We start from the raw sequence: 26787 nt of genomic DNA on the forward strand, positions 1-26787 counted from the left end.
GCCCGGAAACTCCGCCTCGCGCTGCGGCTGGACCTCAGCGGCCCAGCGCCCGGGTCGGCCGGCGGCCATGGCCACGGCGGCTGTGGAGAGCTTCGTGACCAAGCAGTTGGACCTGCTGGAGCTCGAGAGAGACGCGGAGGTCGAGGAGCGCAGGTACTGGGTCGGTCGCCAGTTCCCCAGCCCGGCCGGCCTCGGGCAGAGATTTGCCCTCCCGCCCCGCGAGTCCCGCCCGCGGCGCTTGTGGGCTCGGCCGCCGCTGGAGATGGGACCCTGTCGCCTCCCGGGCGGTCCGTGCCGATTTGGGGCCCTTAAGAAGCCTTTTCTTTTCGGCCTGGAGCCCCCGACTCCCGAACTTTCAGCGCTGTGTCCGGCCTCTGCCCTCAGCGCGTCCTCAGCCCTTTCCCTCCTGCGGTGCGGGGCCGGTGGGAGGGCGCGAGGATGCTGCCGCCTGGAGTTGGGCGGGGGCGGGGGTGGGCCTGGGCAGGGTGGGCCTGGGCAAGGGACCTGGGCAGAGAGGTGGGCCCGGGCAAGGGACCTGGGCAGGGGTGGGCCTGGGTCGGGGCAGAGAGGCGGGCAGAGGATCTGGGAAGGGGGTGGGCCTGGGTCCTTGTAAATGGTGCCTTCCAGCTGGGTGTGCTCATCCTCTGTGTGGGTGTGTGGGTGTGGGTGTGTGCTTGTGCTTGCGAGCACTCAGAAAGGGCCTCGCAGGCATGGTGGAAGACCAGTTCTTCCTGGGGAGGGCGAGGCTAAGGCTGGCTTCAGGGACAGGTGGTGCCAAGCGCACAAAAAAACGGGAGAGGTGGGTGGAGGAGCCTTCCTGGATGAGGTGTGGGAAGATGGGCACCAGAGACAGTCCTGCTTGCTTCTGAACGTGAATATTCATTTAGCTGAAACAGTAACAGCGAACACTTAATGGAGTGCTGTAAAGGCTCTTTCTGTATGATCGTTCCTTTAACCCTCAGTGCTCTTCTGATGTTGTGCCAGAGGAGACTGTGACACCGAGCGGTTCAGGGACTTGCTCAAGGTGACAGGTGGAGGCTAGGCAGTCTAACTGACTGCACTGCAGACGTGGATGGGTTTGTGTGAGAGGCTTTTGATTCGAAGATTAAGAGCTTTTGCGGTCATATCCACCTGGGTAGAACCCCAGCTCCGTGTATGGCCGTGGGACTTTGCAGGTTACATCCCTGAGCCTTAGCTCCCTTGCCTGTGATGTGGGATTATTCCCACCTCATGGGTTTGCAGTGAGCACGAGATGGTCTGCTGTCAGGCGCTCAGCTCAGTACCCGGAGCAGAGCGACCACCCACGGAGAGGTAGGCAGTGCTCAGATTGACAGCGGCCTTGTGGGCTAGCTTGTGTTGTATTCCGTGCGCACAGGTCGGCTCTCTGCGCGGTTAAGTGCTGGGGGATGGGGGTGGGCGTTAACCTTAAAAATAAAACAGCCAGTTAATTTACTAGCCAGATGGGTTTATTCATAATGGCAGAGAATTGCAGTTCCCGCCAAGGAACCTGTGGCGCAGACTCTAAGCTCGTGCGACAAATGGAGGAGAGGACCTTTATTTTACGGGGTGGTTTTGCATGGAAGTCCATTACAGAAAGGCAGGAGTTCAGGGTGATGACCGTTGCTCACTGGCTGCGTTGCGGGGCGGTGGATTTCTTGTAGGGTATGCGATGTGCATTTTGCCCTGTTGTGTGATTGAAGATCCTGTCCCGGCAGGGTCTGTAACTGACCGGGGATGCTGCAACTCCTCCTTCTGGCCTCCCCACTCCACTTTAGTGAGGTTTCCCTTTATTAACGTTCAAAGGGGAGTGGATAGATTTGTATTTTAGGTGGATTGCATGGGTGCTGTTGCTTGTGACTGGGCAGGCCAAGCCCCCGAGGTCAAGCAGTTAGGAGGCAGGAGGCTGTGTCTGGTCCAGACGAAGAGAGGTGTGGCTTGAACCAGAGTTGTGGTAAGGATGAGAGGCCGAGTGGATTCATGTGGGTACAGATGGTGGGCAGCGGAGGCGGGGGCACCAGGACGCAGAATGCAAGTAGAGCAGGTAAAGAGACCAGCAGATGTGGAGCCCCTTTGGGTTTTATTTAGTGCCTGTGCACAGATCTTTGTCTGCATTTGTCCCATGTGGGTGGAAGTAAAAGCTAGTAAAGTGTAAATATTGAACTCTCGGTGTTGGGTGTCTTCTAGGTCTTGGCAGGAAAGCATCTCTCCGAAAGAACTGCAGAGCCGAGGCGTGTGTTTGCTGAAGCTGCAGGTGTCCAGCCAGCGGACTGGGCTGTATGGGCGGCTGCTGGTCACCTTTGAGCCCAGGAGATGTGCGTCTGCCCCGGTGCTTCCCAGCAACAGCTTCACTTCAGGTCTGTGTATTTGCCACACAGGCGTGTCTTGCATACCGCTGGTCTCCAAGCTGTGACTTGTACTCTTGGGAAGACCAGCGTGCACGTGGCTGGTTGGAGAATAAAGCATGGCGATGAAGAACCCTTAATTAGAAGTTCACCACTTATGTGGCTTTTTGGTAGTGTAGGTCAGCGTGTCCGGAATGGCAGCCAGCAGCCGCAGGTGGTTCAGAGCGCTTGAACCATGGGCACTGATTGCTGTGTGTGTGCGGTGCTCGAGTACAGAAGCTCGAGTACGGAAAAATTTAGACTCTCTCCAGAGTCATGGTTTTGGAAATATGATACGTGTTGAAATCGTATCTGTCCTGTATGGGGTTAAAATATGTTGTCATTAAAATCAATTTACTGGGGCGCCTGGGTGGCGCAGTCGTTAAGCGTCTGCCTTCGGCTCAGGGCGTGATCCCAGCGTTATGGGATCGAGCCCCACATCAGGCTCCTCCGCTGGGAGCCTGCTTCTTCCTCTCCCACTCCCCCTGCTTGTGCTCCCTCTCTCGCTGGCTGTCTCTATCTCTGTCAAATAAATAAAATCTTTAAAAAAAATAAAAATAAAAAAATAAAATCAATGTACTTGTTTCTTAAACAAATTTTTTTAAAGATTTTATTTATTTATTTGACAGACAGAGCATGAGCAGGGGGAAGGGTAGAGAAAGAAGCAGGCTCCCCTCTGAGCAGGGAGCCCAACGTGGCCCCACCCCAGGACCCTGGGATCATGAGCTGAGCCGAAGGCAAACACTTAACTGACTGAGCCAGCCACACTCCCCTTAAATTTTTTTATTACGGCTCCTAGAGAGTGTAAAACTACACGTGACTGTCATTGTATTTGTCTCGGACCGCTGTGGTGCCGTGTGCATGGTTCTGTCTTCCCCCGGCTTCTCGTGCCAGCATGCTCGGGGTACACTCGCACCAGCCCTCCTGGAGAGGGGGAGCAGCTGGGAGAAGCTGCTGAACCACGCCCCAGGGGTACCCGGTGTAACCCTCAGACCTGGATAGAGCGGCACGGCCAGTGCCGTGCTTGCTCTAGAAAAGTCCCCATCGTGTTTTGGTGGTGACGGGTTTTTGATTTCTTATTCTGATTTCCCTAACTCTTGCTCACAGTTGTTGGAATACTGGCTGGATGTGGAGACAGGGGAGGAAGGGGGGCTGCTGGTTGGCGTCAGGTCGTACACGTTCTTGTTAAGTGAGCTTCACTGCCCGCCCTCTAGATGGGGGCTGGGGGCGTTATAGCCGCACTTTGCTGCTTCGCCGTCAGGGTCGGATGTCTGGGGGGGGGGTCGTAAACTCTGAAAACCGAAAGTAAAAATATATTCAGTAGTATATTCAGTTAGCCAGCATTGTGGACTGGGAGCCCAGAGATGAAGGGTTCGTAGGCAGGAAGTCAGGAAGGCATGTCTGTGGAAAGGATCTGGCTGAAAGTCTGATGTGTCGCTGCGGCTGTTGATCAGGTTGAGGTGGGGCTGTTGCTTTTTCATCTTCTGAAGAGCAGTTTTAAGGCTCAGCGTAGAAACGTCCATTCGGGAACACGGGACCCTAAGCAGGGCGTTGGTCGGGAGGTTCCAGTGGGCATACTGGACTCTGCCCCAGGGACAATGTTGCTGTCTGCTGTTTGTCTCTATAAAGTTGGGGAAGGAGCCAGAGAAAAGGTTCAAGGTGCAGATGAAACTCATTGCCTGGAGGAAAAACAGCCCAGGCTAAGAGCGTGTGTGGTGCCTGGTTGACCCGTGGCATATACTTTCTGACACGGAATAGAGGGGGTATAAATATGTGAGTAGCTCTGGCTTTATCTCGAGTGGAGTCTGTTTTGGTTAGAACTGTCTTCTGTTCCAGGTGATGAAAAGCCAAGCCAGGGACACTTCGGTGGCTCAGATGGTTAAGAGTCTGCCTTCGGCTCAGGTCATGATCTCAGGGTCCTGGGATCAAGTCCTGCATCAGCCTCTCTGCTCAGTGGGGAGTCTTCTTCTCCCTCTGCCTGCCGCTGCCCCTGCTTGTTCTCTCTCTCTCTGGCAAATAAATAAATAAAAATCTTAACTTTTTTTTTTTTTTTTTAGAAAAACCAAGCCAAACTGGCTTCTTGCTTGGGCAAGAAGGATTGCATTGGTTGAGATACTAGAAGGTTGGCTTCAGGGCTCACGGGAAGTCGGTTGGACTTAACTTCTCTCCATTTCCTGGCTTTGCCCTCTTCTGGGTTGGCTTCCTTCTCAGGTGGCACATGATAGCAGTTCTCGCCCCAACATGCCCTCAGGTTTCTGGTGCAGCTAGACAGACGGAGGACCTCTTCCCAGGTGCCAAGCAAGAGTCTCACTCTGTCTCAGGGGCACATTTGGTCCCGTGCTCATTCCTGAACAGTCACTGTGGCCAGGGATGTGGGACGCAGTGACTGGCTCAGGCATTGGTTGTGGGCTCCTTCCCTGGTGTCAGGGTCACCTGGCGGGTGAGTGAATCACCCAACAGTTACCATGGGAAGTGTGGAGATCATGCTGAGTGGGCAGCAAATGACCTCCCTCCTTTACTGATGTTCCCGTTCTGCCTGGAATGTTCTCCCCTAAACATGCTTGTGGCCCCCACTTGGCTCAGGGTTCATCCCACTTACCTGTCACCACTCAAGGGGCCCTTGCCATATCCTGTTTCTAAAATGATGCCCTGGTCCCTCTCCATCCCCTCCTGGGCTTTATCTTTCCTTAAAACCTTTGGTGCAGACATCGATGTCTTGTTTCTAATCAGACCGGTGCTTAGAGTAGTGCCTGGCAAAGAGTGAGTAGGCACTCTGAGTGTTTTATTGACTGGCGTGTTTGTCTTAAACAGTTCATTGATTTCAAGTCAATTTTCATATTTAATTTACGTGTTGGTTAAAAAACTTGTACCACTACTGATTTCATTTCTGAAGAAAGCCGTAGAGATAGGCTATTTGAAATATGCTGGAATTTATTACATAAAATAGTTCATGGTTTAACTCTGCTCAATGTTTGTGTAACTTAAGTCTTTGTTTCTACAGGCGATATAGTGGGTCTGTATGACGAAGGGAGTCAGCTGGCCACGGGGATCCTGACCCGGATCACGCAGAGATCGGTCACGGTGGCCTTTGATGAGTCCCATGACTTCCAGCTGAGCTTGGACCGGGAGCAGTCCTACAGACTGTTAAAGCTGGCCAATGATGTCACTTACAAGCGACTGAAAAAGTAAGGGTGTGTGTGACTGGGAATCACACGTTCTTTTTCCTCAAACACCACTCACTCACCGGGACCACTTGTCTTGCTGGGCAGAGAGAGCAGTTGTGTTGAGTGTGGAGTCCTTGGGGGCACTCATGGGAGACGGCGGCTGCAGGTGGCCACGCTGGGCAGGGTCTTAGGGAGGGAATCAAGGTCTGGTTTTCACCAACATCCTAATTCTAGTTTTCTCCCTTGGTAGGGCTCTGATCACCCTAAAGAAGTACCATTCTGGCCCTGCGTCCTCGCTCATAGAGGTCCTCTTTGGTGGATCAGCCCCCAGTCCTGCCAGTGAGATACGTAAGAACCTTTGTTTTCTTTTCTGATCGAAGTCACTATGGAAACACCAAGAACAGCAGGGGCTAGGGTGTTTGAGTGAGAGTTCGAGGACACACAGTTAGAAGGCATCTCTCTTCGTCTCTTCTATAAATTTCTTTGAGTGACTCATGTGGACTGGACTCTCATGTACTCAGTGCAAGGAAGCAGCTCGTTCTGTTGACTTTACAATAGTCTCTCAAATGTATCTACGGTCTTCGAAGATGTCAGGATGTTCTAGCTCAGATCTGTGGGGGTAGGATGGCTGCGCACTGTCTGTGCTTAATAGTGTTTTTGTGTGTGTTTGAAAAGTCCCAATTCTAAATGCATTTGATTATTTCTCAGCATCCTTCAAATTGAAGATCGCTTATTTCTGATGAGAAGAGTAATATAATACGTGTTAGTTGTAGAATATTTGGAAGTAAAGAATCGTGTTAGCAAGGGAAACAGAGCACTCAGGAAGTTAGCCTGGAGTTAGCCTCCCAAGTATTTGTGCGCATTCTGGTCTTTTTCACGTAGAAAACTGTGTCTTTCACATATACAGTGCACACACGCACCCCTTCCTTGTCTGTGTGCTTTCTCCTGTCCCTCCGTGGTCTTGGAGAACCCCAGTTTTGAGAGGAGCATGTTGTCTCCTCAAGGGGCTGCCGTGATTTGACAATCCTCCACATTCTGACTTTGCCACTTTCCCAGCACAACCTCAGTGAAGCCTTTGGTGTCTCCAGCTACCTGGGGTGACGGGGCTGATCCCATGCCCACATGGTGTTGTGCCTGTGCTGACCACCCAGTGTTGTGTTGGCTTTAAACCCAGGGCTGCTGGGTGGTACCTCCAGGTTCTGGAAGCAATCACATTTCAGTGTTTTAGTCTGCCAGATATTTATTGAGAGGCTACTAATGCAGTGGAAACTGAATTAGAAATGTATTTACGGGGGGCGCCTGGGTGGCACAGCGGTTAAGTGTCTGCCTTCGGCTCAGGGCGTGATCCTGGCGATCCGGGATCGAGCCCCACGTCAGGCTCTTCCGCTATGAGCCTGCTTCTTCCTCTCCCACTCCCCCTGCTTGTGTTCCCTCTCTTGCTGGCTGTCTCTATCTCTGTCGAATAAATAAATAAAATCTTAAAAAAAAAAAAAAAAGCGTGAGGGCAATGTTCCACCACCTTTATAAAAAAAAAAAAAAGAAATGTATTTACGGTGTTTTAGGGAGCATGGTACATTGTGGTTAGGCGGATACCTAAGGAAAAGGGACACGGTGTGGAGAGCGGGGTGCGCTGGGACTTTGGGTTGGGTGGTCTGCTGCTGCTTTTCAACTCTGTGTCACTCTGGCTGGCCCAGGTCAGGGCGCTGTGCCCAGAGTTCTGCTCACTCACGGATTGGGTGTCTCCACGGACAGGTGCCCTGCAGAGCTGGACACACGGTAGCTGCTCTCGGAGCACAGAGCACAGGAGGCAGATATGGGTCTTCATCATGGAAAATTCAGTGGAGAAACATGATTCCGAAATTTGCTCTCTATTCCTTTTTGTCATTTGTTCTTGTCATTTTATGGTCACTTAAAAAGGGGCAACGTGGTAGAAATAAATAACTTATTTTAATTTTTATTTCATTTTTATTTTATTTTTATTTTTATTTTACTTATTTATTTTTTAAAGATTTTATTTATTTATTTGACAGAGAGAGACAGCCAGCGAGAGAGGGAACACAAGCAGGGGGAGTGGGAGAGGAAGAAGCAGGCTCATAGCGGAGGAGCCTGATGTAGGGCTCCATCCCAGAACGCCGGGATCACGCCCTGAGCCGAAGGCAGACGCTTAACGACTAAGCCACCCAGCCGCCCCATTTTTATTTTTTGAGAGAGTGAGAGAGTGAGTGCACGTGGAGGGGAGGAGCAGAGGGGGAGAGAGAATCCTAAGCAGACTCCCGGCTGAGCATGGGGCCTGGCAGAGGACTTGTTGATCTCATGACCTTGAGATCATGATCTGGGCTGAAATCAGTAGTTGGATGCTTAACCAACTGAGCCACCCAGGCGCCCCAAGTAGAAATAGATTCCAAGGAACATTTACTTCAGAAAGGTCTGTTATTTTGGAGCGTGGGTTGGCAAACTTTTTAAATAAAGGAATGGATTATAAATATTTTAGGCTTTGTGGGCCGATGTAGTAGTCAGAGACAGCATGTCAGTGAGCGGCGTGGCTGGGTCCCAGGGAAACTGGACTCAGGAAAACAGGCAGCGGGCTGCATTGGGCCTGTGGTCCATAGTCTGCCACTTCCTGTCCTGGGAGGAGCGTCGGAAGACCAAGCAGATTGAGCTTGTGTTGGCCACCTGGCTCCCGGGGAGGTCCCGGAGCCCCGTGGGCGGCTCTTCCTTCTGTCAGCGCTGTCTGCCAGGAGGAAGCGCCGGGGGTGGCAAGCCGGAGCCTAACACTGTCGCCTCTCCCGCAGAGCCACCGCTGTTCTGTAACGCTTCCCTGGATGCCTCCCAGAAGGAAGCGGTCTCCTTCGCGCTGTCCCAGAAAGAGCTGGCCATCATCCATGGGCCTCCTGGCACCGGGAAGACCACCACCGTGGTCGAGATCATTCTTCAGGCTGTGAGGCAGGGCTTAAAGGTGGGCCCTGTCAACACGCATGAGCTCCCCGTGCCGGGCTCGCAGGTGCTCGGCTGGGTCCTAGCCTGGTCAGGAACACTCCTGCCTGTGTGCTGTGCACAGATGACTGATGTTCCGAGACATGGAGTGTTATATGTTACTGTTCATTTAGATTCTTAATGGCTGAGTAAGGGTCTTTTACCCTCATCTGCATCAACACGAGTCAGTTCTGAGCGTTTGGAACTCTTTTACCAAACAGTTATCTTTTTGAGCGCTCTCCATGACTCACTCAGGCAGTCCTCACAGAAACCCTGGGTGCTGGGGACTGCTGGTGCCCCTGTTTCCAGAGGACACAGCTCAGGTCCCGCGCCCCAGTCGTGAGCAGTGGGGGGCGGGGCCAGGGTCTGAACTCTGGCAGATATGCTCTCCAGGGCCCTTGCTCTGAGCCGAGCCTCCTCTGCAGGCAGAGCTGCTGCTGCTGCGAACTGAAGGGCATCTGTCACCTGGTCACGAAACCGTCCAAGAGTTTGCTGCAAACGAGTGACTTGGCATAGGCATTTGAAAACTTAAGTGATGACTCAGTAGCGGGAGGCAGGTCTGATTTGGGGTTTAACTGGATGCCTTCTGTTTGCGTAAACGGTGAGACAGAACACACCCCTATTCCCACGCAGGCCCTCGGGACATGGGGAGGAATGGCTGTGGCCTCCTGTTTCTGAGGCTTGTGTGCGCGGGGGCTCTCCACCCCGCCTGTCTGCCAGCTGTCACCTGCTTCTGATAGTGGAACTTCGGGTTTTTCTCTTCTGATTGAAATCACTACAGAAAATAGTTTTAGGAGCAAGATTGAGAGATTTTCCCTGGTTCCACTTTGTCAGGTGACAAAGTGATTTCATTGGTGGTGAGCTGGATTCTTCAGTCCTGATAATTTTAGGGCACGCTTTAATCTTCGAGTCCTTTTTCCCCTAGTTGCAAATTATTTAACATTTCTGGTGCTTCGATGACTAGGCGTCCTTAAGACCCGAGTTCAGATCCTATAGGGTCTGCAGGCCGCGCCCACCTCCCGCCAGCTGCAAGTTTGCACTCTGACGTGACCACTTGTGAACACTGCCCTCCTCTCTTTACCTTCAAGACTTTCTCTTTGTTTTAGCGTGAACCTAAGTGGTTAACTAAAGAAGTCACCGAACTTGAGGTTTGCTCCCCCAGGTTCTGTGCTGTGCTCCCTCTAACATTGCCGTGGACAACCTGGTAGAGCGTCTGGCTCGGTGTAAGCAGAGGGTCCTGCGCCTCGGGCACCCTGCCCGCCTGCTGGAGTCCATTCAGCAGCATTCCCTGGACGCGGTGTTAGCGCGGAGTGACAACGCCCAGATCGTCGCAGACATCAGAAAGGACATCGATCAGGCCTTCGTATGTACCTCCTACCAGCGAGCGCTCTGCGTGGTTTCTGATCTGCAGTCTTTCCTCGAGTCACTTCTGTCTGTGCTCCTCTCGCTTTTCTTTGGTCTCCGTCAGTTATAAGAATTTCAAACATCAGGGGGCACCTAGGTGGCTCAGTTTGTTAAGCGTTCAACTCTTTTTTTTTTTTTTTTTAAAGATTTTATTTATTTATTTGACAGAGACAGCCAGCGAGAGAGGGAACACAAGCAGGGGGAGTGGGAGAGGAAGAAGCAGGCTCCGAGCGGAGGAGCCCGATGCGGGGCTCGATCCCAGGACTCCGGGATCACGCCCTGAGCTGAAGGCAGACGCCCCATAAGCATCCAACTCTTGATCTCAGCTCAGGTTTTGATCTCAGGGTCAGGAGTTCAGGCCCTGCGTTGGGCTGCACGTTGTCGTTGAGCCTACTTTAAAAAAAAAAAAAGAATTTCAAACGTCAGGGCTGCCCGTTAAAAAAAATGTTTTCCCCAGTTTTATTAAGAAATAAAGGACTGTCCACTTTTGATAGAAACTTATACTCAGCATGTAATAGGGACTCAGCTGTTTTCAATGTAGTTTTGTGAGTAGGTTAGGGATCGTCTTAAAGAGGATGTTTCTTCATGCATCTCCTGGATCTGGTCCTGTTGGCTGGGTAATTGTTGGCAGAAAAAATCCAGCAGCCTGAAAATAAAAATTCAGAAATTCATCTCGCCAATTTTTGGTCCATTTCACACTCTCCCTGTGGAAGAGAGGCAGCGGGTGACAGGTTAATTGGAGATGTGTTTTATCTTGCAGTGGGGTACTTTGGTGCCCGGTGTTCTCTGATTTACACTCCGTTTGTTCTCTGTCAGCTGGTCTCACAGCCTCACGGTGGTGCCCCTCCGTGTCCTGGCCCCAGAGGGCCGGGGCCCTGAGTCCTCCTTCCCGTGGGCTTGGAGTCGTGGGTGGCACTCCAGATGCCGGTGTGGGCCCAGCAGAGGTGGGGATAGCATGAGGCGTGTCGTTCGAGGGTGGACGTGGTGTAGCAGTGCGCACAGACAGTGTTGCCTCCAGCGCAGGTGCGGGTGACGTCATTTCTTGTTCCTGTTGACTCAGTGCTCTTCAGGGTCGTCTTCTCCGTAAGGGAGGCGCAGGAAGACCCTTCCAGTGAACCCTGCCACACTCCGCCCTCGAAAGCAGAAATCACAGTGAGGAAGGATGTCTTTTTTAGTATTGCAGAAAGTGGAGGCTCAGGTGAGTGTTTTATAGGTTGAAGAAAATTTGTTATTCTCTTGGCGAGTGTGGAGTCACGGCTGAAGCATAGCCTCTCACCTAGAAGCAGCCAAAACCCAGATCCTGGGAGGGCAGGTGCTCCTTCCTTCCCAGAGCAGGTGCGGTGACTCTGCTCAGGGTGGGGTGCCGTCTAGTTTCTGGTTTCGTCTGCGTTAACAGTTCAGAACGCCGTGTGTGTCGAGCGCCTGGACTCGGGTGACGCTGGGGGCCACACGGGCTGTCGGGCGCTTGTTCACCTGTGTGTGTCTGTTGTTCCTTCAAGACAGGTTTTGGACATTTTAGTGCTTTTCAAGAAACTTCATGAAGTGGACCAGCTGGTTATAAACAAGCACGAAAGGCGCACAAGAGCGAAGTAGGTGCGGAGTCGTGTGCAAATGTTTGTGCTCTTGGTTTTCCTTCATAGGCGAAGAACAGGCAGACCCAGGATAAGAGAGAGAAGAGTAGCGTTTGGAGTGAAATCAAGCTGTTGAGGAAGGAGCTGAAGGAGAGGGAGGAGGCCGCGATGCTGGAGAGCCTCACGTCGGCTGCGGTGGTGCTGGCAACAAACACAGGTGAGGGGAGCGGGTCCGCGCTCACCGTGGCCGCTGGAGGGGCCGGATGGTGCTCTCCCTTCCGCAGCTTCTTGGTGGGGAGCTGTGTAGAGCTGTCTGCAAACAGTGGGTAGGATCCACTCGTGAGTTTTCCTTGTGAGGAGGTTTTCAGCGACAGCCTCCGTTTGTTTCGTTGATACCGATACAGGGATATTTGGGTTTCCTCTTTTTGAGCAAGCTGCTGTCTTCATGGAATTTGTTCGTTTAATCTAACTGATTGAATGCACAGGTCTAAAGTTGTTCATATCATCCCTTTATTGTGAAGACGCCTGTGGCGTCTATAACGATGTCGCTGCTTTCATTCCTGGATCGGGGATCTTGAAATCAGGTGTTCCCCACTCCCTGGAGCTTGCTGATACTGTCCTGTTTGTTCAGTGACTTTGCTGAGCTGATTCTGAAAGGCCTGTATTGTGGTCCCGTGCAGCTGCTGAAGCCTGCCAGCTTAGGGGGCAGGAAGGATTGCACAGAGTCCTCCTGCTCCAGAAGCAGCATGTCTGCCGGTCTTGGCCGAGGGGCTCTGTGTGTGTGTTGGGGAGTGCCTTTTACAACTCTTAGGCCTCACCTCCTGTTGGTAGGCAGCCAGGGGTGAGCCAGCTGTGAGTGCTTGGGGCCTCCTTGCATCTTGTACGTGCCTGCACACAGCCCGACGTGTGTATGGCCCTCCGGGTCTCCGGGGGCAGACTGGAGCTTTCCTAAGCCCCCGTGGACATCTTGCTCCCCGACTCTTCCTTGAAAGCTTTCTGGTTACCTCTTGCTTGCTCCAGCTGCCTCAGAGACTCTGATGGTTTTGGGCAAACGTCCGGGGAAAGGGCTATCTGCATCGGGTGAGCTCCAAGTTGGGGGAAATAGAGACAGTCCTGAGACTGGGTTCTTCCTGGGAGCTGGCAGACAGCCCCAGTCGTGGCGTTTCTCTGGGAACGGGGCTTCAAGGGAGTTCAGCCTCCTCGCTGCAGGTTTTCCCCACGAGTTCAGCCTCCTTGCTGCAGGTTTTCCCCACGGTTGCCAGCCGTTGGTTTCAAGGCTCCCACAGAACCGGGGCACAGGCAGGGCCTTTCCTAGGAACACTGCAGAGCTCGCCGTTCTGGCCCAGGTTGAGCCACATCTTTTTTTTTTTTTTTTTAAATAAGATTTTATTTATTTGAGAGTGACAGGGAGAAGCAGACTCCATGCTGGGGGGAGAGCCTGATGCGGGGCTCGATCCCAGGACCCTGAGATCATGACCTGAGCCGAAGGCCGACACTTAACTGACTCAACCACCCAGGCGCCCTGAGAGCCACATCTTTGAAAACAAACACTCCCTGGGTTGCTGCAAGCCTTTAGCTAATTTCTAGAGCTCTGAGAAAGTTGATTCTGACAATGCTACCAGTGTTCTGGTTGCTTTAGCGGAGGGAGAGGGTTTCCGGAGGTCCTCCACCGGACCAAATCTTCAAATGTGGTGCTTGCTGGAAATCACAATGCAGCCTCCCCCCAACTCGGCAGGGTCAACTTGTGGCCTCTTAAGTCCTTCCGTCGTGTTGAGTGGGGAGCTAGGACGGGTCTCCTGGATGTGCTTCTCTTTGCACTGTGAAGTCGCATCATACTCTGAACCGGCCAAGTTCTGCCTCCTACAGCATCCTCTCCAGCCATCCCTGCTAACTCCATCCCTCGGGGTTCATCAGGATACAGTCTGAGTCTCAAAGTCATTTGTTAAAACCTCGCTCCCTGTGGCGGGCACTTTCATACTTTGTGTTAGTACGTATGTAGCATGTTAGGGTTCGGTCATCGTAATGGCCCTGTGAGTTTCAAGTGGTGCCCACGTTTGTAGATGAGGAACAGGCTCAGGGCGGGTGGCCTGCCCGGGCCCACTGCTGGTTATGAGGCTTGTGTGGGGCCGGGGTCTTGCTTACACGTGAGCTCTTGCCACGGCGCAACTGTTCCAAGGAGGGGCTGGGGCCGTGGTTTTTGTGTTGTCAAGTACACGGGGGCTCCTCCCCTCCGCCCCAGACTGATGCTGGGTTAATTGTTCTGTGTGTCCAAGAGAACGTCTTGGAGGGGAATTAATTAAGCTCTAGATTCAGAAAATGGTATGGAAATAATATTTAGAAATCAGACACCCTTCCAAGGCCTTGGTCCCAGCGCCAAGGGGTGATTGATTCTGGTGCTTGGAATGTTGGGGTGGCCCTGCCTCGGAGCACACTGCCCCACACTGAAACACAGGTGGGCTGGAACAAATGTTCTTAATGTTCTTCCTGAGTGTTTATTCCCAGATGCACACTTTTTTTTTTTTTTTTTTAAGATTTTATTTATTTATTTGACAGAGAGAGATAGACAGCCAGCGAGAGAGGGAACACAAGCAGGGGGAGTGGGAGAGGAAGAAGCAGGCTCATAGCGGAGGAGCCTGATGTGGGGGCTTGATCCCATAACGCCGGGATCATGCCCTGAGCCAAAGGCAGACGCTTAACGACTGCGCCACCCAGGCGCCCCCCCCCAGATGCACACTTCTTACACAGTCTTTTTTTTTTTTTTTTTAAGATTTTATTTATTTATTTGATAGTCAGCCAGCGAGAGAGGGAACACAAGCGGTGGGGGGGTGGTGGGAGAGGAAGAAGCAGGCTCCTAGCAGAGAAGCCTGATGTGGGGCTCGATCCCAGAACGCTGGGATCACGCCCTGAGCCGAAGGCAGATGCTTAATGACTGCGCCACCCAGGCGCCCCACTTCTTACACAGTCTTAACGCCAGACTGGATTCTCAACGACCGGCCTGTTGGGGTCTCTTTCGCTGAGGTCGCAGTTGCTGGGACGCAGCCAGCACCTTCGGTAAAAGCTTACGGTTCCGCTTTCACCAGGTGCTTCTTCTGACGGCCCTCTGAAGCTGCTGCCCGACAGCCACTTCGACGTGGCGGTCATCGACGAGTGCGCCCAGGCCCTGGAAGCCAGCTGCTGGATCCCCCTGCTGAAGGCCAGGAAGTGCATCCTGGCTGGAGATCACAAGCAGCTGCCCCCCACCACGGTCTCTCACAAGTAAGAGCCTTGCCTGCAGTGTGCTTCTCTGCCCTCACCCACCAACCCTGCGGTCCGACCTGGGGCATGGCGGCTGAGAAGCCCCGACGTGCCCTCCTTGCACATTTCCTGCCTGTTTTTTTGCACACACTGGTTCAGGTGTCAGGTGTGTCAGGCCTCGCACTCGAGCTCAGGGGTCGTAGCCGCCACGTGCGTCTCTGTAGTCTCAGCACCTGGCTCCGTGCCCAGTCCGGGCGGTTGAATGGAGTTTCCTTGGCGAGGCCAGCAGATCGATGTGCCCCTTTCCGCCGGGTGGGATCTGAGACATTGTTGCTGCTGTGGGCGGGCCGACTGGCCTCTGGGTCGATCAGCTCCTGGCCTGGCGTGGAGTCTTTGAGTCCTGACCTGGAGGCACATTCTGTGACCTAGGCCGCAGGGGCGACTCTGTAGGCGCCGACCCTGTGTGCCACAGATGCCGCGGCGGTCCCTAGTGGTGTGAGCGAGCTAGCCGCCCCCAGCCCCCTCCTCACCTTGTTCCCGCTGCTCCCCTCACCCGCTGCTCTGGCCACACTGGCGTCCTCTGCCGTCCCTGTCTGGATGGCTCCTTCCTGGACACGGGGTGGCCTTGCCCTCCTCCATTCAGTACTCTCTCAGGTGGGCCTCCTCTATGGGCCGCCCCCGTGACCACCCTGTCTCAGCACATCCCTTGTCACAGCTTCTCAGTGTCTCTGAGCGCTCATCGGTCCCTCACAGTGGTGCGTGTCGGTCTGTCGTTTCCCTGGTCATCCCAACTAGGATGTTAGTCACGTGGGGCCGGGGCCAGGGCTGGCCTTGTGTCTGTGCGCCTGGGGCCGCCTGCCATCCCTGAGGCAGGAACTCCTTCCTGTGCAGGTGGCTGTATTCTTGTCCCGCTGCCACCTGAGACGGTCCTCCCTTTTGCCGTGAGTATGGACAAGCTGCAGTGGACCTCGGAATGCTCCCTTGTTGTTCTCTGAGGGCCAGAAGTGGAGACTCCCTAGCATGTGTTGGGTGGAACCCTGCCAGAGGGGAGTGGGGCCCCCAGGCGGAGGGGCCTTTGTTCAGGATCCCTCAGAGAAGGAGAGCACCCAACCTGGTTCCTCAGAGCGGGTGCAGTGCAGGTGGAAATGGGGGGCTGTGTTTGGGAAGTTTGTCCTGACAGAACCGCCCCCAGGGTGGGAGTCGGCGTGGAGCCTCCGGGGCAGGGGCTCCCTGGGCGCTATTCAGCGACTTGTTCCGGGGTCCCAGGGGACCTTGAAAGAGGGCTTTGTCCTCCACAGACCTTTGTGTGGAGAGCTGTGCCTCAGAGCAGGGACGCCCCCTCCCCTGTTGGGGGGATGCGTGCCGGCTAGTTCTCCACGTGCAGTTGGGCCTAGCGGCCGCTTCGCCTATATCACTGGCATGAGTTGTTTTCAGTAGGTGTCCGTACTGGAAGAGGTTGACCGTGGGGTCTTACAAGCTTACGACTAGGAACTTCCCCTCGGTTTTAGTATCACGGGAGACGGTGTGTCTCCATGGTGAAGGAGTGCTTGTGGCTCTGCAGCTTACCGGCTGGGTGGCCTTGGGCTGGTCACTCAGCCTCTCTGTGTCTCACTCTCCTCCAGGGGAAGTGGGAAGCATGACCCTCACTAGGTCCTAAGGTTCTGGGAGGCTCCAGTGAGTTAATGGGGTGAAGTGTGAAGAGTAGGTCACGGGAAGGGCCGAGCAAACACGAGCTGCCGTTGTGAGCTGAGCGATTACTCGTGGCTGAAGTATGTTGCAGTTTTAAACCGTTTACCTGTAGTGGTTTGCTATTGCTTCTGTAACAAACCATCACCAACTCCAGCATTTATGGTCTGCGGTTCTGGACGTCAGGAGTCCAAACTCTGTCTCCCTGGGTAAAGTCAAGGTGTTGGCAAGGAAGCTCCAGAGGAGGGTTCGTTTCTTAACCTTTTCCAGCTTCTGGAGGTGCCTCACTCCTTTGCTTGGGCGCCTCCTCCATCTGCAAAGCCAGCAGGCAGCATCTTCAGCTCTCCGTCTGGTCATGTCTTCTTCCCTGACCCTGACCCTCCTGCCTCCCTCTTAGAAGGACCCCTTGATTGCTTTGGGCCTAGCTTAACTTCACACACACGTCAGGTCCCTTGTTCGCAGGTTCCAGAATGAGGACATGGGCATCTCTGGGGTGACCACACCCTTAATTTTAGGTCAGAACTTGGGTGGGGGGGTTGATTCTGAGGCTTGAGCACTGCTTTCCTCCCTGGCCCCTGGTTTCAGGCTGGACTCGGGGACTCAGGCTCCCCTTCCCGGTTGCTGTCTTGGCGCAGGGCTGCCCTGGCGGGGCTGTCGCTGAGCCTGATGGAGCGCCTGGCGGAGGAGCACGGCGTGCGGGTGGTGCGGACGCTGACGGTGCAGTACCGCATGCACCGGGCCATCATGCAGTGGGCCTCGGACGCCCTGTACCACGGGCAGCTCACAGCCCACCCTTCCGTGGCTGGGCACCTCCTGCGGTGAGTGACTTGGTTCTGCCCCACCTGGCCTGCCCTGAGTCCCCTGGGTCCCCCGGACCTCGTTCAGTAGAGATTTTAGAGTCAAAGTCACCTCTGAGGCTGGTTTTCAGGAGGGGAGAGGGGCCTTGCCCTGGAGAGCTGGAGCGGGGTGCTTAGTCTCTGATGTTCTCCACGCCCCTCGTATTCCCTGTGGAGCAGCCCCGTTCTCCCGTGGGAAGAGCCCGTGCACGAGGGAGTGAAGGGAGATCGGAGTTCTGTTGTTAGGACCTCAGCTCTGCTTTATTGCCCTGGCCTCACGCATTCAGTCTCCCCCTGTGTGCAGGGACCTCCCAGGAGTGGCTGCGACGGAGGAGACGGGCATCCCCCTGCTGCTCGTGGACACGGCTGGCTGCGGGCTGTTTGAACTTGAAGAGGAGGACGACCAGTCTAAGGGGAACCCTGGTGAGCTTGCTCAGACAGGGCCAGCTTCCTGGCTTACACAGACCCCAGGCTTCTCTTTGTAGAAACCAGAGTGCCTGTAGTTGCCGACCTCAGAGGGGCTGAGTGGGGGGGGGTGGTGCTCGGAGCTTGTCCCCGGTGAGCTGGGGAGCCAGACAGGAGCACTCGTGGCACCCTTCTCGGTGGGCAGCACTGGTTTGGGGGCAGGAGTAGGGCTGGGAGCACAAAGTGGCTGAGCTCTGCCTGCTCAGCCTTGGGCGAGATCCTTGCTCACCCATGATACCAGCCTGCAGGTTGCACACTCAGTGCTACGGGGTAAACTGAGGCTCAGCTACGTGGCCTGCATCTTCATTGGCTAGATCTATAATCCTGCGGCTCAGGGCATTACCCCAGGCACAGTGTAAGATCCGGTTGTCGAATTGGGTGAAGGGCTGAAGAAACTAGCACGAATGATGGGGGTCCGTGTGGGGTGACCTGGACCGACAGCCTGCTTGCTGCCCTCCAGGTGAAGTGCGCCTCGTCAGTCTGCACATCCAGGCCCTGGTGGATGCTGGTGTCCAAGCGAGTGACATCGCCGTCATCACACCGTACAACCTCCAGGTGCGGGGGGCCACTTTGTTGGTGGGGCGCAGTCACCCCCCAGGTGCCTGAAAGACAGAGGTCACTTAGTGTCTCTGTGACCGTAAAGTCCAGGTGGAATCGACCACCTGATGACTGGATCACACATGATTCAGCATCTCTGTCCGTCTGTCCCTTGTACTTGCTCTGCCATGCTCCTGCTTCCCTGGTTGGCTTCGTTTTCTGGTCACCGGCTCAGGTGGCCCTGTCTGCCGTGGGCTGGCGCCATCCTTACAGGGCAGCCCTGGGGACCACTTGTCTCTTCACGGCATCTCCCACAGGCTCTCAGCTTTGAATCTGACAAGTCTGGCTCAGGTCCCCATCCCTGAGCTGGTTGCCGTAGCCGGAGCGGGGTCCTTGCCCATTTCTGGGTCAGCGGGAACAACCATCGCCTGCTCCTTTCTTTTTGGGGTCTCTCATGCTTTCTCTCTCGGTGCCTCTGTGCTTATCAGTAAAGCTTGTCTTTCTTGGTGGGAAAACGCAGCTGCGGCAGAATATCGTGAGATCGTTGCCACCCCATCCTGGTTCACAGCCATCACCCAAAGGGACGTCTGAGGGAGGTGGCTGTCACGAGCCGAAAGAAATGACACAATGTCAGTGCTGGGGTGTGGGGCCACGTCTGACCTGCTCACATGCTGCTTCGTGTGTTCACGGGTGGCTCAGAACAGCATGAGGCCCTCTGCTGAGTCTAAGGGCAGAGTGTCGGGGCCACCCTGGCCTGAGCTGAGCTGAGGACGTGGCCTTACTTGGTGTTCCAGGTGGACCTGCTCAGGCAGAGCCTTGCCCACAGGCACCCCGAGCTTGAAATTAAGTCAGTCGATGGCTTCCAAGGCCGAGAGAAGGAGGCTGTGGTCCTGTCCTTCGTCAGATCCAATAGGAAAGGTACGTCGGGCTCAGCAGAGTCCTCTGGGGCAGCAGAGGGCCGACTGGGTTTCTGCTAGGGGCTCTGCGGGGCGGTGAGAGTGTGGCCTCTGTGAGCTGGCCGCTGGGCGAGAGGCAGGTGAGAGAGCGGGCAGGGAGTGGGGGGCAGTGGGGCCCTGACCGGAGCCCACCCGGGGCCAGTGCCGCATGGGGCGGGAGTGGTCCCAGGGGGCTGCGGGGGTGGGGGCTGGTGCTCCCGACAGAGGGAACGGAGCGTGAGCTGAGCAGCACGGGCGTGCGGGTGCTCTGGGGGACCGCCTGGATGCCCTGCCCGGGACGGGGAGGCCCCTGAAGCACAGAGCTTGGTTTTTGGCATCAAGGTGCAGTTAGCCTCAGGGCCCGGCTTTTATGCTGCTACGGTTTGGCTATTCCATTTGGTGTTTTACCCAGAAATGGCCTGTCTGGGCTTTGTAAGGCACTTTCAGTGGAAGGCTGAGGACAGATGAGAGAGTGGGGTGGCGGGGGCAGCCAAGGTACTGGAGCGTCCCTCGCGCTTTCCCCGCTGCCGGCTGCAGTCACTCTCTGGGCTGGGCTGAGGGAGGAGGTCGTACTTGGAGATGAGCTGTGGTTTGGTAGCTGCCACGTCTGGACCATGTGCAGTGGAGCCAGACTTGGGAAGCCATGCGTGGGCAGCAGGACGTCTGCGCAGGCGGCTGTGTGGGGTGGGCTGCTGGTCGGTGAAGGAGGGGTGTTGGGTGATTCCCTTGGTGATCATTACTGCTCGGGGGCAAGAGTCCATTTCCCGTTTCTTAGTCTTGGGTCTCACTTACCCCGGCTCGTTTCTAGGTGAAGTGGGCTTCCTTGCCGAGGACCGGCGGATCAACGTTGCTGTCACCCGCGCTCGGCGCCATGTGGCGGTCGTGTGTGATTCTCGCACTGTTAACAACCATGCCTTTTTGAAGACCCTGGTAGATCACTTCACAGAGCACGGGGAAGTACGCACAGCCTTTGAGTATCTTGATGACATCATCCCTGAAAACTACTCCCATGAGAGTTCCCAGGGCCACGGCCAAACTGGTGCAAAGCCCCACGGCTCTGCGGCGCTGGCCAGGAAGCCTCCCGGAGGCCGGCCGCAGGAGGGGGCCCAGGGGGCCAGAGCAGCTGCCGGGCTGGAGCAGAAGAGGCCGGGTGGGAAGCCCTCGGGCCCTGAGGTCCCTTCTCAGCCCACCCTCAACGGAGGCAGCCCAGAGGGAGCAGGGAGCAGAGACCGTGCAGAGCGCTTCAGGGCCAAGATTGCTGAGTTTGTGGCGAGTGAGAAAACTCAGTTGGAGTTTCCTGCTTCCCTGAACTCCCACGACAGGATGTGGATCCACCAGATAGCCGAAGAGCATGGGCTGAGGCACGACAGCACCGGGGAAGGGAAGAAGAGGTTCATCACCGTGAGCAAGAGAGCCCCGCCCGCCCCACCGGCCCCACCGCCACCAGCAGGGGCCGGCAGCCAAACCCCTGTCGGTCCCAGGGCCCCTGGCCCCACACAGACCGATCCTCCTCTTGGGGAGCCAAGCAGCCAGGACCCCCTGAATCTGAAGGCCCTGCACCTGGAAAGGCTGCAGAGAGAGAAGAGCAGGCAGGAGCGGCCAGCCAAGGAGGGGCCAGCCAAGGAGGGGCAGCAGGCCTCGCGCTCCGGGCTGCGCACGTTACCAGAGAAGAAGAAAAAGAAAGAAGCGAAAGGTAAGTGGGTTCACCTAATAGGAATACAGGCTTGGCGTCCCCTTAACTGGGGTGTTTGCCCCACTTGAGGCCCGCCTGTCACCCTCAGAAGGGCTTAGGACTTCCTCTCGGTGCTACGGCCCTGATACTGCGTCTTGCACCTTACATTCAACTGGTTTGGTGTGAGCTCCCTGAGGGCAGTGATTGGTGACCTTCGCGTTCCCAGATCCTCAGGCAAGGCCTGGCAGGTAGCAGGCCCTCGGGTGCACTTACTGCAGGAGGAGACGAGGACAGTGGACAGGAGCCCTCGGGCAATTGCAGAGCTCCGTGCTGGGCGACGGCCTTGTTCCACTGGGACCCGAGCGGGCTCGCGCACCCGCTGGCCTGCCGGCTCCCAGCCTGCGCTGCGGCGGCCGTGCGCTGGCGTGCCCCGTGCATCTCTCTGCTCTTCCCCCCGTCCTGCACTGTGACTAAGTATCCGTGGGCACTGAGCTTGAAGACCTGGGTTTTGTGCAGGCCTCTGGGTAATCTTTTATTCCAGCCGTGGTTGGTCTCTCAGCGAGACCACGAAGCCATTCACGTCCTCTGTTTTTCATTAAGTTCCTGTGAGCAAAGCTGCACACGCATGACTCCCGGTCTTTGAAAGCAGCCTCCAGGCCTGAGGCTGTAGCTGAGTGGTTCTGTGGGATTCAGCGAGTGGCTCCTACGTGCCCAGCTTCGTTCTGGGGAGTAAGATCAGCCCTGCTCTCCAGGATCAGACGTTCTGGCAAAGGAAAGAAGTGTTAAATGCCTTTCTAAACCCCATTGAGAAGATGGTTAGTCCCAGGACACTGTGACGGGAGGACCTGGCCTGCCTTCTGGGAGGAGAAGGGTGTGCTCACTTGACAGAGTATCCTGGGGAGACTTCACCCCATTTAGGGGATGGTAGCACCGCCTAGTTTTGAAGTGTGTTTTCAAGCAGCTACCTTCAGAGTTCATCTTGCCACTCAGGCTCCGAGTATAACCTGTGCCGTTGTCCCCAGACTCTGCCAAGGTCCCCGCAGCTGAGAAACAGGCCAGTGTGAGCAGGCCCCTGGGGCCGTGGCTGGAGGGCCCTCAGGGAAGGGTGCTGCTGAACTCATCAAGGGCTGCCTGCCACTCGGGAGGGTTGGGGGAACGCCAGGCGCTTGGTCCTGTGGGATAAGCGGTCAGGACTCTGTGAGATCCCATTTCTGGGTGGGAGCCTGAACACTGTGCGCCTGGTCCCTGCGTCTTGTCTGTTTCCTGAAGACACGGGCGAGCACCTTGTGAGGCCTTCTCCAAGCCTCCTGCTGCTGCTCCTGGGCCTCAGCACGTCTGTCCCTCCCCTGCCCTTGGGGGCCCAGCCGGCTGGCACGAGTGAGTGCGGGAGAGCCTGGCAGCTCCGCAGCCCGTCGGGGTGGGGGGCGGGCTGGGGACACCCCCCCATTTGCAGGGGACCGTGGCAGAGTCGAACCTGCACAGAAGGACTGATGCGGCTGCGGCCCCCTGAGGCACGTGCAGTCCACGGCCGGCCATCCCGACGCGGGTGTGTGGTGCTGCGGCATGCCGAGTCTGAAGAGTTAACTCAGGGAAATGGCATGCCGGAGCATCTTGTCTGTGCCCGTGCCCCAGGTCATCAGTGACAGCCGCCTGGCGGATACCTTCCTCGTGTTACCTGCGTGTCTGTGTCTGTGCACGTGTGTGTGGAGTACGTGTGTGTTCCACAGAACTACAGTCATACGTGATCTTTTGTTTCTTTTCCACTCGTGAGCGTTTTCTGATAACTTCAAAAGATTTCTACGTACCTGGTCAGGAACGCTGAGGTCTCCTAACATTGTGAGCTGCGGATACGCTGTGGGTTGTCTGAACACGCTGTAGTTTCCCTGGTACGGTTAGCGTTGTGCGGAACGTCCTTGTGTTTAAATGTTTTCTTGATTAAAGAGGATGGACTTTTCAGGGCCAGTTTCCATGCACTGCCAGCCCCTTCCAGGAAGTCTGTGTGCTGCCCACATGTCGTGGCAGGGACCGGTTATTAGCTCACTGAGGGAGGGCTGCTCTTGGCTGGATGGACACCAAGCTTGACTGAGGGTCATTTGCCTGTTCACTGTGACCCGAAAGGGGGCAGCCGTGGGTCTGACATCCACGTTCTTCCCTGTTTGAGTGACCCTTTTCTTCCCCTAGGACACGCGGCCGTAGATTTGCCCAGCGAGGAGGACTTCGATGCCCTGGTCGCGGCCGCCATCAAGGCTGATAACAGCTGTGGCCTCGCGAAGTGCACGGCCAGCGTCGTGACTCTGGGCCAGCTCTGTCTGCACTGCGGCCTCCGCTTCTGCCTCAGCCACCACCTGCCCGAGGTACAGCCGGCAGGGAGGGGGCGGGCTGTGTCTCCGGGGCTCTGGGCAGACGTGCTCCACGCGCAAATGGTAGCTGGGCGTGAGCACTAGGCATTTCTGAACGGACATGGGCCCGTGCTCCGTTCTGGATGCATCGGGGTGTGGGGGGGTAAAACGGCACACTTGCCGAGTTGCAGCCACGTTGGTAGGAATTCTGGGCAGAGAGGATTTTGTTCCAGTGTCTTTGGGGTCCATCCGTGGGTTAGCATGGGGAGGTGGGAGGTGGGAGGCCCCCGGTCTGAGACGGGCTGGCTGCCCGGCGTCTTTTTCATTCGTTTCTTGAGCTCGTTTGGATGGGACGCTCTGCCAGGTGTGGGGAGCGGGGGCCGGAGCAGGCTTCCTCTGCCCTGGGGGGCGGGGACCTATGGGGGCCCGGGTGTGAGGCCACAGCCGTTACCACGTGCTGACCGTGTGGAGGGAGGACCCGGTGCCAAGCGGGCAGCAGAGGTGGGGGCTGCCAGAGTGCAGGTGAAAGGTGGGGAGCAGGGCTGGGGAGGGCATGTGTGAAGGCCCCAGGGAGGGGGTGCCTTTGTGCAGCTGGGAGCAGAGCGGGAAGCAGGGTGATGGAATGGAGGCTGAGAAGCCTGACCCCGAGCAGTTGAGCCCTGGTTCCGGAGACTGGAGGGAGCACTGGGGGGTTCAGCACCGCCATGATGCCAGAACCCTAGCTGCAGCACAGGGAAGGCTCAGGGCAAGGCTGGGAGGTTGTGGAGAACGCAGAGGGGTGGGCGTGGACCCTGAACGGGTTGTGGGTCATGATGGGAAGGGGAAGGAGGACCCAGAGGGGCCCTTGGGTTTCTGGTTTGGGCCCATGGGAAGTGGCAGGTGTGGCGGAGGGCCTGTGGCACCTGGGGTGTCACCATCCTGGACGAGCTGCATGGGGGTCCTGGTGGTGTCCCACCCTGGGCCAGGGAGTGCAGCTGCTTGCCCACAGGGAGCTCCGCTACCTCCGAACCTAAAGAAGTCCTCCTCCCGGGCAGGGGCTCCTCTCCCTCCCCCTCCCCCTTCACTCACGTGCATGCACACGCTTTCCCTTCCTCACACACATGCGTGTGTGCACGGTCTGTATTCCTGCCTGTTGACAAACCATGTGGTGTTTTAGAAAGCCGTTTATCTAGAACGTTTAGAAATCGTTAAGTGCAAGGTTTGAGTGACCAGCTTGGGTTACTGGCACAGCCTGTGTGGTTGGGGCCAGCCCCCAGGCAGCTCCCACTGCAGGAGCAGCTCCTGGCCCCCAAGAGCACACGTTCCCCATGCAGCTGGTGGAAGTGTCGTGGGGGCCACCAGCGCCGTGTCCCGTCTGACAGGTCCCCCTGCTCTGAGATGTTCTCGGGGGGAGGGGGGCGTTGTGCAGAAATGGCACAGGGCTGGGTGGCAGGGACTGGGCCGCAAACAGCAGCTCTGTCACCCGCTCCCCTTGTGACGTGGGCAAGTGAACTCTGCCTCTGCCCTGAGCCGCTCTCCCCACACATGCAGTGGGCAGTGTGCCTCAGCCCTCACCCTCTGGCCCAGGGGTGGCGAAGAGCGGGGGACACTGGGTGTGGGGTCCTGGGCCACGTGGAGGGGATGGCGCCACACGGCTGTCTCTGGGAGAGTCGTGGTGGGCAGCCCGTGGGCCTAGGGCCACCCAGAAGGGGAAGGGGCAGGGGTGAGGACAGTGAGGTGAGGGAGGGGCAGTGAGGGAGGGAGGGAGGGGGGCAGGCACTGCGTGGGTGGCAGGCCCCCCGCAGGGGTCTCGGTGAGCTGCACACAGGGCTGGGGGCGCGACGAGCGAGGTCCAAACTGGGTCCCACATGGCAGTTCCCAAGGGAACACTGTTGGTCAGCGCAGCAGGGAAGCACAGACTTTCTAGAAGGAACCCGTGAGGCGCACACTGGCTGTAGCGCCTGCCGCTGAGAAGTGCTCGGAGGGTTTCCTTTCGTTTTTCTTCCTTTTGTTTCAAAAACAGAAGGAGTTATGTGAGTTTCCTGGGAACACGGGGACACTTCGTCAGCTCAGGCACGTTTCAGAGCTCCCTCAACAGGCCTAGCACTGGGTGCAGATTAAAGAGCGCAGCTTTCTGCCCAGAGGGGACGGTGGTTGCCCTTCAGCTGCGTGCTCACGGAAGGGGAGCGTGTTCACGTTCTGCCGGGGGCCGCGTGTGTGTGCGCGTCCCCCCCCCCCCCCCCCCCGCCCAGGGAGGTCGTGGGGATCCGGCCGTGCGCCAGCATGTGCTCAGAGGACGGTTCGGGCCGAGCTGAGGGCAGGGCTGGCAGGTAGGGTGTGGGTGTTCCCTTGCGCGCCGCCCCCCACCCCGGCAGCCTGCTGCTGAGGCGTCTGGCTGCAGGAAGAGTAGGGAGCCCCTCCAAGACCTCGTGCTGGGGCCTCATGGTCCCCGAGCTCTGCGGTGGGCGGCACTGCAGGGCCTCTGTCCCTGTTGGGCTCCACACTGACGGCTGTGTCCCCGCAGATCCATGGCTGTGGGGAGAGGGCTCGTGCCCACGCCCGGCAGAGGATCAGCCGGGAAGGAGTCCTCTATGCCGGCAGTGGGACCAAGGACAGGTCCCTGGACCCGGCCAAGAGGGCCCAGCTCCAGAGGAGGCTGGATAAGAAGCTGGATGAGCTGACGAGCCAGAGGAAGAGTAAACGGAAGGAGAAGTGATGGGCCAGCTCTTCACACACAGCTCCAGAGCTTCTGTCTGGAAAAAACCCTGAGGGCGAGCAGGGCTGCTTTCTGCTTTTTTGTAGCTGTGCAACCTGACCCACCTGCCTGTCCCAGAGCCAGGTGGGGCACCGTGTCTATGGGCGAAGGGTGGGGTTTTGGACCCTGGAGATGAGCTCTTCCAACTTGACCGCTCTCGGAGGAGGGTGCCTGGAGCATGCGGTCATTGCCACATGGCCCTCTCTCTCGGCTTGGTGTGGGTCGGTCCGGGCGTGCCCTGTCCCCCTTCTGCCCTGGACCATTTCCTGGTCTCTTCCTTCCTTCCAGTCAGAACGGAAATCCCACCATCTGAATCTTGGGGTGTTGCCATGAGGGTCCCCTCAAATGGTGTCCCTCTGCCCCAGCCCGATGCCCTCTCAAGCTTCGTATAAGGAAATTCCCACTGTGGGGGGCCAGCCAGCTTTCAGGCCCCCAGAAGAAAGGAGAGCACTTGAAAAGTCAGCTCGTGTGTCTGAGAATGCCAGGCGCCTCTCCTGTGCGTCCCCGCGCAGCTGTGACTTCATGAGGCCAGTTTCCATCTGTGTCCTGTTCCCTGCCGGCTGTGGTGACCCGTCCTGGTCGTGCAGGGCGGCAGACACAGCTCAGGCTGCTCCTGCTCCTGCGAGGTCTGGAGGTTCCCCTGAGGCGTGTGGCCCGAGCAAGCCCTTCGCGGGTGACGGTCGTGGGAAAGAGCTGTCCCAGAGGGCGGCACTGCTGACAAAGCCAGGGCCCTCTCTGCCAGCTGCTCTACTGAGGAGAACCTCAGACGGATGTCATATTTTAGTTTCAGAGCTTTATTTGTTTAAATGGCATATAAATTTATTTAAGAGTAAAATAAAGATCTATGCACACCGCC

General features: G+C 56.6%; 1 protein-coding gene across 1 annotated transcript; it reads left to right on the forward strand.

Annotated features, from left to right (window-relative positions):
* Positions 1-7: 7 nt before the first annotated feature.
* On the forward strand, positions 8-26787 carry IGHMBP2 (immunoglobulin mu DNA binding protein 2). Its single transcript, XM_045775651.2, has 15 exons — positions 8-153; positions 2185-2354; positions 5383-5566; positions 5796-5893; positions 8338-8501; positions 9681-9881; positions 11563-11710; positions 14574-14748; positions 17049-17231; positions 17554-17672; positions 18175-18269; positions 19046-19169; positions 19995-20879; positions 23040-23212; positions 25701-26787. The coding sequence occupies exons 1-15, from the start codon at positions 68-70 to the stop codon at positions 25890-25892; spliced, it is 2997 nt and encodes a 998-aa protein (XP_045631607.2). The 5' UTR covers positions 8-67; the 3' UTR covers positions 25893-26787.

The sequence above is a fragment of the Ursus americanus genome, chromosome 24, assembly GCF_024610735.1.
Source record: "Ursus americanus isolate L20-20 chromosome 24, mUrsAme1.1.p, whole genome shotgun sequence".
NCBI classification, from domain to species: Eukaryota; Metazoa; Chordata; class Mammalia; order Carnivora; family Ursidae; genus Ursus; species Ursus americanus.

Excerpts from the sequence above, each read along its gene's own strand:
- IGHMBP2 (XM_045775651.2), top strand. The coding sequence starts at position 68 with ATGGCCACGGCGGCTGTGGAGAGCTTCGTGACCAAGCAGTTGGACCTG. Across the intron at positions 8,502-9,680 it reads CTGTGAGGCAGGGCTTAAAG|GTTCTGTGCTGTGCTCCCTC; the intron begins GTGGGCCCTGTC and ends TTGCTCCCCCAG. Across the intron at positions 11,711-14,573 it reads GGTGCTGGCAACAAACACAG|GTGCTTCTTCTGACGGCCCT; the intron begins GTGAGGGGAGCG and ends CGCTTTCACCAG.